This window comes from Etheostoma cragini, chromosome 3 (assembly GCF_013103735.1).
Source record: "Etheostoma cragini isolate CJK2018 chromosome 3, CSU_Ecrag_1.0, whole genome shotgun sequence".
Classification (NCBI taxonomy): domain Eukaryota; kingdom Metazoa; phylum Chordata; class Actinopteri; order Perciformes; family Percidae; genus Etheostoma; species Etheostoma cragini.
In genome coordinates, this window is record NC_048409.1 from 16,469,843 (window position 1) to 16,485,839 (window position 15,997).

A 15,997-nucleotide genomic window follows, 5' to 3' on the forward strand; every position below is an offset into this window, starting at 1 on the left:
CACACACACACACACACACACACACACACACACACACACACAGAAACCTGATGTAGTATAGACTTACTCGTGTGTTAACAGTGTACAGGTCCAGGTTGAACAAGCCTTCTCTCAGTGGACACTTACCAACAGACAGTTACTGCATTGTCCTCTGGTTCCTGTAGCTGTCACACTGTCTCCCAGCAGTAAACCAACTGACTCAACTCACTACCACCTTCAGTGTGAGTGAGTGAATAAGTGAGCAAGTGAGTTTGTTCAGTGCATTGCCATGCCTATATCAAATTCATAAAATTCAATCAGGTTTTCTTTTCACTTTAAAAAAAAATTCTGTAGCACACAATCCTTCTCCAGGTCTCCATGTTCCTCACTTGGCATTCATCATTGTGGATTTATGCATACACTTTAAAAAGATGCATTATACTTTGAGGTTAATTCGCATCTGACACCATCATCACAAAAGTTCCTTTTTGGGAAGCATAACAAAATGTCTTCACAATTGAACATTAAAAAGCAATCAATGACTTTCCATTTGGAAAACTCTTCAATTATTTATTTTAAGTCACTCTGGATAAGATCCATGTAAATGAATGTAATGAGGAGTCAAAATGCAGAATAAATAGGCAGTTAGAGAGAGGAGGAGAGAACAAGAAAAAGGAAAAGGCAAAAGTCTGCGTGTGCATGTCTGAACATGGAAGAGGAGTTTAAAAAGGAGTTTAAAAAGCCAGAGACAGTGTGTGTGTGTACCTTCAGTGTGTATAGCAGACACGTAGCTCCAGTTGTATCTCTTGACAATGTCCACCATAGCTCTTGCTTGTTGGGCATCTGAAGGCACCACCCGCATAAAATACTTATAAAGGCTCTAAAACAATGGAAATAAAATCAGTGACAAGAATAGTTATTCAGGAGTATAGTACAACAAGCACTGTGTAATTATACATAATCAAAATAAAGTTCCATTAAAGTTGCAGTGATACATTCTCTCTATCTTTTATTCACGGGCCTACAACTGTACAATGACATGATTTGTCTACAGGTACATGGTCTCACTTTATCGCTGAGGTCCATACTGGTGGCAGAGTAGGCAATCTGTGGTATGTTGAACAGTTGTAGAAGGTTCTGGACCTGAATGGCCACTGAGCTTGACCCTGGTCCAATTAAACCCACAATGGGTTTCTTCCCCCGCATTGGAGTGGCAGAGGGGTCTGCACACTTCATCGTTGCTCCTCCAGCTCCTCCGCCTCCACCAGTTCCCCCCCCTCCTCCCCAGGGGCCTCCTCCACCCCATTCCTCTGCGTCATCAGAAGAAACTAGCGAATCCCGTATGAACTCGATGCTCTGCTCCAGAGCCACAGCCGAGTGCCAACAGGAGTCCCGGATCTCACAGCCCAGGGAGATGTTGGGTAGGATGTGAGGGTCCGCGTTGATGCGGTCTAGTGTGTGCATCATGGCCTCTACCCTCTGGATACCATACTGCTCTCGCACCGCACCACACTTGCGCTCATGTACCTGTGCAGACAGGTTGGAAGAAAAAATATCAAATCAGGTCAACTGGAACTGGCATTTAGATAATAATGTTGTTAAATGTTGTCACTACTAATGATGTCATTAATTATTCAGAGAAATTTAAATTTGTTTAGCAGACTGTAAGAATACATTTTTAGGCTTTTAACTGTTGGGACTAATATTGGTTTTATATTTACATGGCTGCCAGGTTCAAGAGTTTTTCCTGTTTGCAATTTTCCATAAGGAGATGGAAAAAGACCTTAAATGTCAGTGGGTGGCTACCGGTTCCAGGGGGACCTACGACACACAAATCGTCCTGCAGACGTACACAGACCCAAAAACCCAAAATTACCTTGTCAGCAGGAGGCTGATGATGGACGGAGAACAACGCTCCAATGATGATGTCTCCAGGTATGTGTGCTACAACCCGCCGTTCAGACTGGGCAGAGTCAGCTTGATAAGATCCCACCCAAATGGAGAGAACTAGCAGCAGCCAAAGCATCATCTTGGTCCGTTGAGGTAACAAAGGAGAAGCAGATCTCAAATGTGTTGTGCAGAGCCGTCACAGGAAACTACTTGTCTGAGAAACACTTTGCTTGGCCATGGCAAGAGCTTGTGGCACAGAGGAGTTGTTGAGAATGGGTAACTTCAATGAATGCCTTTCTTCTGGTATTTCTTTCCCCTCACATTTCAAGGTTGGAACATCACTGCAACAGTCAACACGAGTGCGGCAGTGCAACCTGGGAAATTCAAAAGAAAATCTGGGATAAGTCTCATTGAATAAACAATTTCAGCTATAAGGTAACGTTGGTATTCATGGTAACAGGTGACAGACAGACATGTTCACATAAACCTGTGTGCAGAAAAGATTCTGTTAGAATTTGAACATCTTAGTGGGTGCCAGATTTCCCAGCCACGCTGGCCACACATGCTTGTTTGTAGTTTGATCTATTTACTTATATAATAATCAAAGTATGCATCTTTGTTACTATCTTTACTTAAGCTTGACAGACCCTTAACATTCTTTTTCACATATGCATTTAGAAGCTTTAAATAATAATCATTTCCTTAATTATATCAATAACACAGTTGCAACATTGGATCACAACTCACCGCTGCTGTGAACAATCTTTGGTTGCCTTACACGTTTTATCCAGCAATCACTTGTGTAACTTGTGTACGACACCGACAAGGTCACAAAAAACCACTGGCCAAAAGTCCAAATGCCAAACCCAAAGCCATACTGATCACCGAACAATCCCATTAGCCACCATATGTTATTCCTCAAGTGTCTGCCTCTCGATGCTAACCAAATCAAACTTGGTGTGTTATACCGTGTCCTTGTTGCACCGTGGGTCGGAGAGACATTTTCAATTGTTCTGTATGTCTAGCACATATTGCAGAATTGACAATAAAGTTGACTTTAATCTATGATCTTTTCTCTTGCTGCTCTAATGGTATAACTTTAACACTGGCTTTTGGGTGTTCTTTCTAAATTGGGTCCCCTTCAATTGTTACCATTATAGTATAAATTGTCTTCCTGGCTGAAACAATTTGGCAAAAACTATGCTTTAGGGGTATTTTGTATTAATTTTGTTCTAGGAAAGAACGGAGACTATTGCATGTGCCTTGTTATATTATAGAATGCATCCATTTAAAGTACAAACAGAGGCTAACAGTGAAGAAACTCCTTCTTTTAAATGCAGTCAAGGGGATGATTAAAACAAGACATACAGGACACATCCAGCTACAAGATATACACCACGCACAGTGTTTAACAGTCAGCCATATAGGTGGGGGGGGCATTAGTTTCCTCCCCCGTGTAAACTTTAAAGTAGACATCCCTCTGCATCAATGGGCAAGTCTTATAAATTGATAAACCTAAGAGGTACAGAAATACTTTACGTCACAGCAATGGAGCCATTTAATTGGCCGTAAACAGGAGGGAAGCTGGGACAGTTTAGACAGCAGAGGATGGCGTTCACTGCTTATGCATTACAGGATCGAGGTCATGACAGGGATGTTGGTGGTTAGCTGAATTGGGAAACGAGGGAGAAAGAGAAGGGGGAGAGACAAATGAACATGGAGTGTATGGAAATATGGAAATAAGGGGGAGAGAGAAATGAACATGGAGTGTAAGGAAATATAGAAATGGAGGCTGAGGAAGCGAAGGAAACAGGGAACAGCGGGGAGAGAAAGGGGAAGTGCATGGAGATAGAGCCAGAGAGGGAGATAAGAAAGGAAACGGAAGATAAGGAGCGAATGATAAAAAGAGGTATCAAGAGACAGAGAGTCTCACTGAATGTAATTAACATGACAGTGTCAGGATGGCAACAGAGTTAACTGCTGCTCCAATAATGAACAAATCAAACAAAACTCAGTTCTCTCTCTTACACAAACTCTCTGTCTCTACCAATGACGCAATTGTGTCTAAGTCTCCGATTCTCTATATCTACTGGCTTATTGGAGTTACAAATTTGATAGTCCTCACTTAAATTTGCACTGTTAAATCAGGAATGACACATTCATACTTATAAAAAACTATTTCACCATGTTTCTCTCTCCCCCAGACAAGCCAGTTTCATTTGCAATCCTGTAACGCATGCATGCCTCTCTTACACACTCAGTCACAACATGCTGTGTCTCTGTGTCTCTCTCAGTGCGTAGGCCAAACTGTAGCTGAAAGGAAAAGAAAAGAAAATCCTCATTCCCCAAACAAACATCTTGCACACGCCATTAGGCATTTATATCTCTAGTTCCAGCTGAACTACGCACAAGGGCATTATAAAACCTTCAAAATAATCAACTTTAACACAAACAGACAACGTAGGCAGAGACAAACATGCTCTCTCCCACTCTGCCTTGCTTTAATTCAATAAGTTTCATTAGCTGCAGACACACTGTTTTATGTGGTGAGAAAACATTTAATTTACCGCTCATTAAAACAGGCAATAACAATTACAATTTACATAAAAGCATCCCTTGTATGCAAACACATTTATTTTCTTTATCTTGTTCTGTATGACGCACAGGCATTTGTGTTAATTAATTATTAATTAATTTTTAATTAATGATGGGGCAGAGGGCAGCGTCTGGAGTTACTGCTTTTTCATCATCTGACCCGCTTGACCGTAAAAACTTTTCTAACTGCATTTTTTAACAAATTAAACGAGGGAAAGAAATGAAAACCCATCTACATCAAGCAGACTGACTGCAATTATTCGCCACACACAAGGCAAAACATGCCAATGGAAAAAGCAGGCATCTTGGATGCCCTACAATGATGATAGCCGTGCATTCACCCACATTATCTTACGAGTGAGCAGGACCTAGAGCAATAATGGAGTACCAGCCTAAGAGTTTAACATGCATAACAGCCATCTTCACATTAAGTATGTCTGTGTCTTTCTGGGAATATAAGACATACCGCCTTCTGGTCAAGAAAACTCAGGGCTATTAATGTACAACAGAAACATAGAGCAATACATATCGTAGCGATTGTTAAATTATTTGCTGGCAACTAAAATGGGTTTCATTGCTTGTTCTGTTGTGTACACAATTTAAGGAGACAGCAATATTTTGGAACACTTCAGTTATTCGGGGAAGGCTTTTGCTGAGTGAGCATGTGACAATGTGTCTCCATGTGCCTCTTGTTCCCGTGGGGACAAGGGTACTATTTTTTGCACCTGAGCTTCAGGAAACAATGTGTATCAGTATGTTCTCAAACGTTTAAAAGGTTGTTGTTTTTTTGTCATCACTTACTGATGCCTTGATTCTGGAATGATCTAAGTGCCATTAGGAACTGTTCCTGTTGCTCAGACTACGGTGGACATCACCAAGGCTAAGAGATAGCCAACACTCACAGTGTGACCATTTGCATCTTTAGTGTATCTTACCTGTGTATCTTATTTTCTCAGTCAGTATGACTATATAAAAGGTCAGGAGGGTGTCAAACACCATCAGAATCTCTAAACCAAATGCAGTATGTGATAAGCCAATACCTACATCATTTAGCAAACAATCTTTTACTGTAAACTTACTGTTGAGAACTGTTGACTTCATGCTATCTCCTTATGGGTATGTTATACAGTCTCAATAATGCATGCACGTCTACATCGTCGTCCGGGACTGCTACCTGCAGCGGCACATCAGACAAGGTGTGACACAGCGGCGCCTTCTCTCCCAAACAAGCTCTGACCTTAAATCACTTCATCCTGCGATTTTTCCAATAGAGACTTACACAGTCTCCACTGGTATCCTTATTTGTCGGTTACCAGTGACCTCATTGTACTTTACATTTTCTATATTAGGTATCTCTATAGGTATTGGTTTTGTTGATGTTCCATGTCGTCCGTATGAATACATTCATTGATTTGTGAGATATGATGTAGAGCCTTAATTAATCACTGACATCCACTCACAGCGTCTGGTCAAGCTGTCCCTCTCCAAGGAGAAATAAAATCCAGAGACAACAGCGACTGGCGCAGCATCCGTCAACCGCAATGGGAGACGAGAGTGCATCACTTGAATCGAATCAAACACACACACACACGATGTTTTTTTGTTTTTTGTTTTTTTACAGTCGAATGATGCAAAGCATGACAGAGACACTGTCTAAAATGAGCATGGTCATAACATAGACAGATGAAAACCGGGTTTCTGATCCCTCTCTGTCTCACTGGCATGACTGTATCTCTTACACATTATAGCAATTGGCTGCTCCTTTTAAGTAGGTTACACGCTTACGGGATATAACCTTCATGAATACTGCAAGAACAATAGGAAATAGCAAAGTGCGACAAATTCACTCTGAGCAGAATATTGAGTAAGCTAAGGTAGACAGAATAAGTCTCTGAAGAAATACTGGTCTTTCGTAGGGTATATGTAGCCTATGTAAAATCGAAATAGTAGACATTACCTTATTGAAATATATGTCTCTCGGCCGTCATCGGCACGGTCCCGCTTGATAAATAGGTTTTAAGTTAGCATCACAGAGAAATGATACTGCCGATGATATGTAGTCCAACGTCTGTGCATCCTCGAGCTCCCTCCGTTTTCCAGTCACGCACACCTGAGCCTGTCTCCAAATACCTCTCTCCTTCATCCCACCCCCTTTTCCTCTCCTCTGCCCCGCCTCTCCTAAACCCTCTCCCCGCTTGCCATCCGCTCAGCTCTCTTTACCCTATTTATTTTCCCTCATCCATCCATATTAATAAATTCATCATCCACGTCTCCCCTTTCCCCTAATTTCATTATCCCTGATTTGGGTCATTTAGTTTGGCTTGTGAACATTTGTTTTACCTTATCTATCTTGCCTTAATCCCCTGTTTCACCATCTTCTGTCTTCCTACTATGGGAAGAAGTAAGGACAAACTAGAAAATCCGTGTTGAAAAGAATAGACTAAGCTGGCTGCTGGTCTGCACTGAAAATTAAAAGAGAACGGGATCTGACAACAAGGCTGTTGTGTGTCAACGCTAGGCTTAACGTCACGGTATTGTCTTGCCTTTAGCTTAGCATATTTATCCTTTTTGTTAATTATGGGGCGTTAAAGTTTATCTGTAAACGTATTAATAACGTTATCTGGTTGTAATGTTTTTTAAATTATACAAAGTGTTGCGCTAACAATGTCAGGCTACTACAGCTAGCTGTTACCCACGTTTGGCAACTAGCAAAATTCTTCCGCAAAAGCTAGCATAGCTGAACGAAACATTGGCTGATTTTAGCGACGCACCAAGCAAAAGGGCGGAACCCATATTGTGCAAAAGTCTTGTTTCCCCATCAATTTGTGGTTCCCTTTCCCCGAACTCCCACTTTAACATTAACAACTCGTTTTCTGCTATGTTTACTTCAGCCCACGCTTACCATTACAGCAGCTAAACGACGCCTGAAAGGAGGCAATTTGCCCTGTCTATGTCTTTGACTGAGGTCATGAAATAACCAAAAAACACAGTGTGCCGGGTTCGAGCCAATCGGAGCTGTGTTCCGGTCTCACGTTTTCCACCTAGGTGCTCTGCAGGGTTTGTGTGGCAACGTTTAAATTAAAAGGTGGTTTCTTGGCACAACACAGCACACAGGGAGTAGTCTGGGGGGCTATAGGCTAAAGTCGCGCCACGGCGCCATCAAAGGGAACAACAGACAGATAGCCTAGCACAGAAACACTGATGGTCAAACTATAAATCTATTGACAGTGTCTTTTTTTTTTGTCTATCTCACTACACTTGTTTGTTTTTTCATTTTCCATGTGCATCCCTCTCTATATTTCACGGTTGGTCTTTCTTCATTTTGCACTGAACGCCTTTAATAGACGATCAGAAAATGGAGGTAGGCTTATGACTAGTGTGGCGCTGGTCATATGGCCTAATGTAAAGAATGAAGATGGGCTGTCTGTCTCCCTCTTCCTTCTATGATCATATAGACATCAGAGGTGACACTGTGGGCTGGGATCACGACGCAGTGGAGGAGATCGATTACATCTGAAGTTTCATAGCGGTCACAGGAGTAAAGAACCATTGTAGGCCTTCAGCGCCGTAAAAGACAGATCAAATAAGTAGGCTACAGATAGGCCTAACAAATCAATACAAATGTAATGGAAACATCCTGCTCTCCTGCAAACGTCTGCAACCATAACACTGACTGCCAGCAGGCTACATTCAGGTTTTGCACGAAAAGGCTTGTAGTCTATTTTTAATTGAATTGTAGTTCATTTAAGCTTAATAATAGGTTAGTTTTTATTTGACACTAATGACTAATTAAACATAATGTTATGGGTAGCTTTTGACGGACTTCCTTGCGGTTTCCTCAACTCTGGGGAATTTGTTTGGAAATGTGTCTTGTTGTATAGCCTAACAGCGAATGGGCTAAACAATATTCCCAAGCTAAATAAAAAGTAAACGACTTAAGTGATAGCCTACAGTATCCTATCCTAGGCTACCATTCCACCAACGTTAGGCTACAAAGCCTACATCTTGTAGAAGGAATTATAGGAGATTACAAAATATTATATGTTGCTATCAGCTGGCAGAGCGCCTACAAAAGACACATTTTCTCATGGGAACAGAAGTGATTGTTTATAATGGGTTTACTCATCTGCCTATAATAGGTCACGTAAATGGGGAGAGGGATAATCATTTTGAGATGCATTGCCATGAATGAACTTGACTTGTATATGAAAAATACGTGCATGAGAAATTGTCTTCACTCGGTCATGCCTACGTCAATTTCTCTCCACGAATGGAAAACAAGAGAAGTTCCATACCTTTGCTTGTAGGACAGGTGACTGCTCCTGGAGAAATTCAGCATCCCTCACGCTTCCATCAGCGCATCATGCTGTCTGTGGGTAATCTACTTTTTCACTATGGCAACAATTGAACATCCCTGTCCTCGCTCACTCTCCGCCGCGCCATGCACGCGCTCCAATGAGGAGGCTCAGTTCGCGTCACAGGTCATCCTCTCTTTCTCTCTCCCTCCCTCTCTTTGTCTCTCTCTCTCTCTCTTTCTCTCTCCGTTTCGCTCTCTCTTCCTCTCTCTCTCTCTCTCTCTCACCAACCTCCAAGATACCATCTGGAGATAGATAGGCATGATAGAGAGCGGAGGAGAAAAGAATGAGAGACAGGGAGAAGGGGGTTTGGGATAGAAGGGTTTTAGAGCTTGGCTTTGACAAGGCTTGGATTAATTTTTCAGCCAAATGCATTTGGGATTAGTAGACCATTAAAAGAGCATAGACATACACACGCACACAACTACACAAATTCTCACACTGTCTTTCTCACACACACATGCAAGCTGGACGCAGCTTTAGCTGATGCAGTGATAGCCCTGACCTTATTAACCCTGACCTCTATCTCTCTCCGTGGGCAACAGGCAAACACACCAGTCTATGTGCACACATAAACATCTCTCTCTCTCGCTCTCCCTCTTACACACACCCACAATTTCACAATTGTTTGCAATGGTAGAGATAACGGTAGAAGAATAAAGGCCAGACCATACGATCAGGTGCATTTTTTTAGGATGCAAATCAACTCGGTTTGACTTTAGAAGAAGACCCAGGACCTGTTCAAACTATGGTGTTATTTGCAACTAAATAACCTTGTTTTATGTAGGACATTAAAGCTGAAGCCAATAGCTAGATCCTCTGAAGGACACAGTCCACAAAGGTGGGTCAGACTCTGCCTGCCCTCCCTCTTCAGACTGTTTATTCTCTAATAAATCTAATGACTCATTTCAGCAGCTGTCTTGATATCATAAAGTCCTTTATTCAATCCAACAGCCAGCAAAGAGGTAAATATCAGTTAAATCAGGCAAGTTGTAAGACAAATCCATGACAGTCCCTGATCTTACACTACGAGGTCTAGGCTAATGTTTCAGGATCCCACATAACGTAAAACTGGTAAGCAATGTCACATGTATCATCATACCTTTGGCTTTGGTGAATATAGTTGTATAAATATGTAAATATATGTGTAGCTTCCATCCATAAATCCATATCACTTTTACTTGTCTGAAAACTTCACATCACATTTGGTGTTAAAATGCAGACTTTGATGGCTCCAGCTCCTAATAATCCTTTATCTGCTTATACTGTATGTCCCAACTTTAAGCCTCAACAAACCCTTTTTATAATCTTAGTGGTTAGATCAAGCACTCCAGATCTTTTATCTAAAAAATAGATAGTTTTTATTGGTAAGTTGTTTGAGTATCCCCCCCTTAAATGGATCCTTGCACACACATTCTACACACAGACCAACAACGCATAGAGACTCCGACACACAGAAGGTTTCTGTCTGCTATCGCATCACATAGTGTCCTTGATCTTCTAAAAAACAGCTGTTTAGGACAGATGAAATGCCAGAATTTTCTGGGGTGTTTTCCATGGCAACCATTCAATGCTATAGTAAAATTGAAAAGCTTTTCTCTCCTTTCTCTCCTTCGCCCCCAAATAACTCATTATTTGCACTTAAAACATAGTTGATGCAAATTTGGATCAATGATCAAATCAATATTGAAACGTGACAGAGCAGTGTGTGGAATCATGAAGCACTGGATTAAAAGGTATGATAGATGAAAATCCTCCAGTTACCACACTGTATGTGCGTAATCTGCCACTGCCACTGTTAAGTAATAAGCAGTGTGTTGGCTACAGTGGAGTGTATCACACAGCGACAGGTCCCCTGGTTGGAAGAAAATAAGATTACAGTGACAACGCAACAAGGACCCCTACGAAAAGTCTTTGTGTGTTTGTACATGACTGGTATGTAACTAGTTGGCATCACACACATCTGAACATGTATAGGGTAAAATTCTCTTTTTACCACACTCCTCCGCAAATCACAAGCACAACAGAGTCAGTGTCACCGTCAGCAAATCAATTATTCAATGGCATTTCAAAATAGCAGTGGTTGCCATAGACACATGGCTGATTTACAGGGTTGTCACTTGTCTGTAATATTCCCACTCTAAGTAGGACAAATAGAGAAAAAAAAACTACAACTGTGCAATGCCGACAGAGGAACGGGGACGTCAGTTATGAAACATTTCCTCTCATTTAATGTGATTCCTGCTTCTTTAAATAAGTGGATAAGATTGGGGTTCTAATGTCACTAGTGAAATAAACAATATAATTGTGACATGTGGTAAACATTCACCCAATGTTGTTTTTTTAAGATTATTTTTTGGGGCTTTTCCCTTAATTAGACTGACAGTGTCTAGACAAGAAAGGGGGATGACACGCAGGAAAGGTCCACAGGTCGGATTTGAACCCGGCCTAATCATCTTGATTGTTTTATTTACGCCATTGTCAAGTATTTACACTTACTAAATATTTTCACGATGTACTTGTACATTTAGGCCTTCTTTAAAAGTGCTCTAAGCAATGTCACGCGTTTTTAAGCTAATTTTGTTGTCACGTACAGCAAACATCTCCTCACTATCTGCGAGCTGTCTGTCCCCAGAACACACTGTAAATAAAACGCGGTCTTTGTAGACAGCCCAGGGTCTACAAACGGCAACAAAAAGAAACTGCACCACAACAGTCTTCCAGTGTTCCAGCCAATAACAAGACCAGAAAGATTCGGGGGTGGGGGTTGGGAGGGTTAGTGCGCGGAAACATGGAAGGGGACGGGATGAGGAGGCGGGAGGGGAGAGCTAATCTTATTTTGTTTACAAGAAGTGCCGTCACCCAACATCGCTTAGAGCACTTTTAAATGCATAAAGCAACACTAAAGCACTTTTCCCGCTTCTGTACCCCTACAAGTTGGAAGCACAATTGTCCATTACTTTACATTATGCAAGTTTTCCAGGTCAAGTAGCGGATCTGGCGTTCAAATGAGACAACAGCGGAAATGGACAGCTTCGCTTCCAACCTGTAGAGGGACCGAAGCAGGAAAGGTGTTTTAGTGTTGCTGTTAAACACCTCAAATACATGTGGAAATTGTATCCAGTTGTTTGAAATACTGTCACAATGTCAACTATTTTCATGTAATATAACACAACAGGTGGATCTGTCCACCTACTTTAATATAATGCAACCCAACTCTGCAAAAATGTTGAAAGTAGTTAAATTGCACTGTGGTCAAGTAAAAAAGTCGTACCTCATTGGCTGACTTAGACCTAATTGTCAAATCATTGGCCATAAAAATGACATGAATCTCCCTCAAAAGAAAAGCCTACCAGAACAGATGTGGGTTTAGTACGTAATATAACATAACAATGAGTATATTGTTTTTTTAGTATATTTAAAGAAGAAAAATGCAAATTCAATCCACTCTCCACTCTCTCTGGCAGACTGTTCCAGAGGCTGGGTGCCTACAAACTAAAAGCAGCCTCAATGTCGATGTTACCTGTCAGCACAGGTTGACAGGCTGCCATAGTGTCTCTGACTACCAGGATACCCTGATAACTAGCGATGCTGCATACAGAATGTACATTTTACTTTGCAGAAATTAAATAACAGAATTTGCAAAGTCCCAGTGAAAAGGGAGTTGATCTTAAAACAGAAAATAGCTATCTATCTGTCTGTCTGTCCGTCTACCTATCTATCTACCCATCTATCTATCTATCTATCTACCCATCTATCTATCTATCTATCTATCTATCTATCTATCTATCTATCTATCTAACTATATATCTATCTATCTATCTATCTATCTATGGGATGCAACTTTTATTTGATTATTGATTAATCTGGTTATTTAAATCTCAATTGATTAATTAATCATTGTCAATAGAATATCAAAAAATGCTCATCAATATTTCCAGAGCCCATGGTGATGGGAGTCCTTTTTTTTTAATATAATTAATTTTTTTGAGAAGCTGGAACCAGCAAAATTGTGCCCTATTTGTTTAAAAAATGACGGAAACGATGGCACTAAACATTTGCATATAGAGTTTCAGTTGATCAACTAATCCAATAACCTATTCTGTAGATTTATCAATGTCTAACTCTCTGTCCAGATCACATGTTAGTGCCCCCCCCCTCACACACACAGTTCTGATTTTCAATCAGACAAATTCAAATGATCTCCTTGGACAACAAGGTGCCCATCATCTCAATCTCCAGTGGAAAAAGTCACAAAGTTAGATATTTCATCTGTGCAGAACGGCAGGGTGTATTTTTATTATGTATAAGCTTAAAATAAATCACAAAACCATAACAAACACCACCAGCTGGTCAAATCATCCATGTCCTCCCTTCTCTTCTGTCTCATTACAAATAGAGGAAACTCATACCATGCTGTGACAAGCAGTCGCCCTGTGGTTTTCCTCTGTTTCAGTAAGCAGCTCATGCTGCCCTCTTGTGTCTGGTTGGGACCAAAGAAGAAGAAATGTATATCAACTCTGTAGGCTACTTGATGTCATGTGGTTGATGAAATATTCAGGAGTGAACTGCTGTAACTTTTTTTAAAGGTGAAATTTAGAGTAGGTTCTAAGAAAAAGCTCTCTCTCTCTCTCTCTCTCTCTCTCTCTCTCTCTCTCTCTCTCTTTCGTACACACACACACACACACACACACACACACACAGCAGCCCTGTGGACAAGTTTATCCTGTGATGGTCATTCATGTGCACTCCACTGCGTTCTTGCAGCAGGATAAGCTGCACCCCGTGCCTGGCTACGACACCATGTGACCGGCTTGTGATCCCCAGCTTTGTGCAGATGACTTTCTGCTGACTATACTCTAGTCTGTAAAACCAGAGCAGGCAAAGCTCTCTCTCTCTGTTTTCCACGTATTCTACATTCTTGTATTGTGCGGATGATCGTCAGGCTGCACCACGTGTTGGTAGCTACACATGACAAGGACATGTCCGAGTCTGTTATTTTATATAGGCCTATAAAAGGTTTCTTAAATCATTCTGCAACTTTCTTTTAACCAACATTATTAAATTTATATATCATTAATTGCCCAAAACATACATGTAACATAGTCTAGCCTACATTATTGCCACCATGATCGAGTAGGCTACTGTGTTACTGTAAGTAGCTTACAATTTTAGGGTAGTTTACAGCAGGCCTACTTTACTTTGGTATTTTTTCAGTAATACATTGGAAATGAGAATCAATTAATATAGCTCATATGTCACACTGACAGGACATTTGGCTGTATTGTTTTACTTGTTATGCTTAAAATATTGCTGTCAATACAATAAGGCCTACTTGTTAGTATTTTTACATTGAGGCATTAATGCATTTACTTAGGTAAAACTTAAGTACTTTTTGGCCCACTAATTAAGACCATTATATTTGAACCATAATGCAATAAGGTGATAAGAATTGTATGCAATAATTGCCTTGGACCCAAGTACAGAAATACGAGGAGAGAGCAGCAGTTAGAAATAAAAATAATTTAATGATAACACAAAGAGAACTTACATAACATGCAAGTTGGTAATGTCCAAATAAAAGAAATACCAAGGAACACAGAAGGAACAGGGACATAAAGAACACAAAATATAGCTTAACTAGAAGGAACTCACACACAACAGATGATGACAAACTTACAACAGACAATGAAAGCACAGAGACTAAATACACAAGTAAACGAGGGTGAACAAGGGACAGGTGACACAAGGGCTGGGGAACAGGTGAAAGACATCTGGGCGGGGCAGACAATCTCAAAGGGGGGGACAAACCAAAAGACATGAAGTAAAAAAAGTCAATAGGAGAACAGAAAGACTACAAAATGGAACAGGATATGGAAAACTATAACAGAACACCCACAATCATGACAATGGTAGTGGCACCTTAAAGAAGCAACAACTGTTGTGATTTCCACCACGAAAATTAAACTGGAAGGTCAAAAGTGAAGAGCAACAACATTCATCATCATAGAAAAATGACCCTCCAAAAAGCATAAAATGTTTCTTTGACGGAGCCATCTGCATGACTTTTTGTTTTTATTCTCAATGATGCATCTATTTTTCCGTAGTATAATAACAGGAAACTTCCACTGCCAATTTTCATATATGTGGCATGAATGACTTTTGGCATGAGTTTGAAACTCACTCCGCATGTGAGGTCATAAATCAGATCAGTAATGTGAACATAGGATGCACACACAAGCTACAATCCTTAACGCTGTGGTGTGCTTGTCATAGACTTAAAGCATGTGATTCAGAAAAACGAGCTAGTTAGTTCAACTTGATAGGACCAAATAAACAGTCCGTTGAATTTTTTTATGATCTCTCTGATCTCCCAGGTAGTTTCCAATAGTGTCAAATCAGATGCTTTTAAGGTTAGTATGGTGTCCCATAAAGGTCTTCTTTTATACACCACATACATAAACTTACGATCCCTGCCACTCAAAATTGGAATCTACATTTTGTTGATACTATTTTTATTAAAGGTTCCAAGGCATGAAAACTTCCCTTTATGAGGTTTTTAAACATTATTATGAGTTCCCCCAGCCTGCCTATGGTCCCCCAGTGGCTAGAAATGGCAATTTAACAGGATATTTTTTAAATTAGCTGTCTACATGTTCAAACTGAGCTTGGACGAACTGGTTTCACATAACACGATTCTCACAAAGGCAAATGAACTCCAAAAACATTGAAACAAAAATCTCAAATTTCACTTGTTGAATTTCAAAAGACTGTACTCAGGTGTTTGCAATTCCACTTGAAATTGCTTTTCTTAATGCATTTTGTGTGTGTGTGTGTGTGTGTGGATTAAAACAGATTATGATCTAAATGAGACTACATGTAAATAACATGAAACAAACTGACCTTTCATGATGTTAAGTGAAAAGTTGAGAAGTTTTCTTAAGAGACACTTGATCAAGCACTTACTATTACAGGCATAGTGCTGGGTTGTGTACACAAAACAATATTAGTCTTTGAATTTACAAATACCGTGGCCAACAATGGAGACTGGTCAACTGCCATGTTTCACATGGGCTCACATGGATTAATCCAACTGGAAATGTTGTTTTTGTTTATATTTTTTGAATTATGGTTGAACTTGTTACCCTGAGTAATATTACCTATATCTGATGCAACAC

General features: G+C 40.4%; 1 protein-coding gene across 2 annotated transcripts in view; it reads right to left on the minus strand.

Moving 5' to 3' along the window:
* grm5b (glutamate receptor, metabotropic 5b) overlaps positions 1 to 7,397 on the minus strand; it is a 57,204-nt gene extending 49,807 nt beyond the window's left edge. The window contains exons 1-4 of one of the 2 annotated variants that reach the window (XM_034867165.1): positions 6,422 to 7,397; positions 1,856 to 2,243; positions 1,048 to 1,506; positions 745 to 859 (exon numbers count right to left, since the gene is read on the minus strand). In XM_034867165.1, coding sequence (XP_034723056.1) covers positions 745 to 859; positions 1,048 to 1,506; positions 1,856 to 2,008 — 727 coding nt within the window. In that variant the 5' untranslated portion in view covers positions 2,009 to 2,243; positions 6,422 to 7,397. Of the gene's footprint in view, positions 1 to 744; positions 860 to 1,047; positions 1,507 to 1,855; positions 2,244 to 6,421 lie in introns of those variants that run through there. The other variant, XM_034867166.1, reaches the window with a different exon arrangement.
* Positions 7,398 to 15,997: the final 8,600 nt, after the last annotated feature.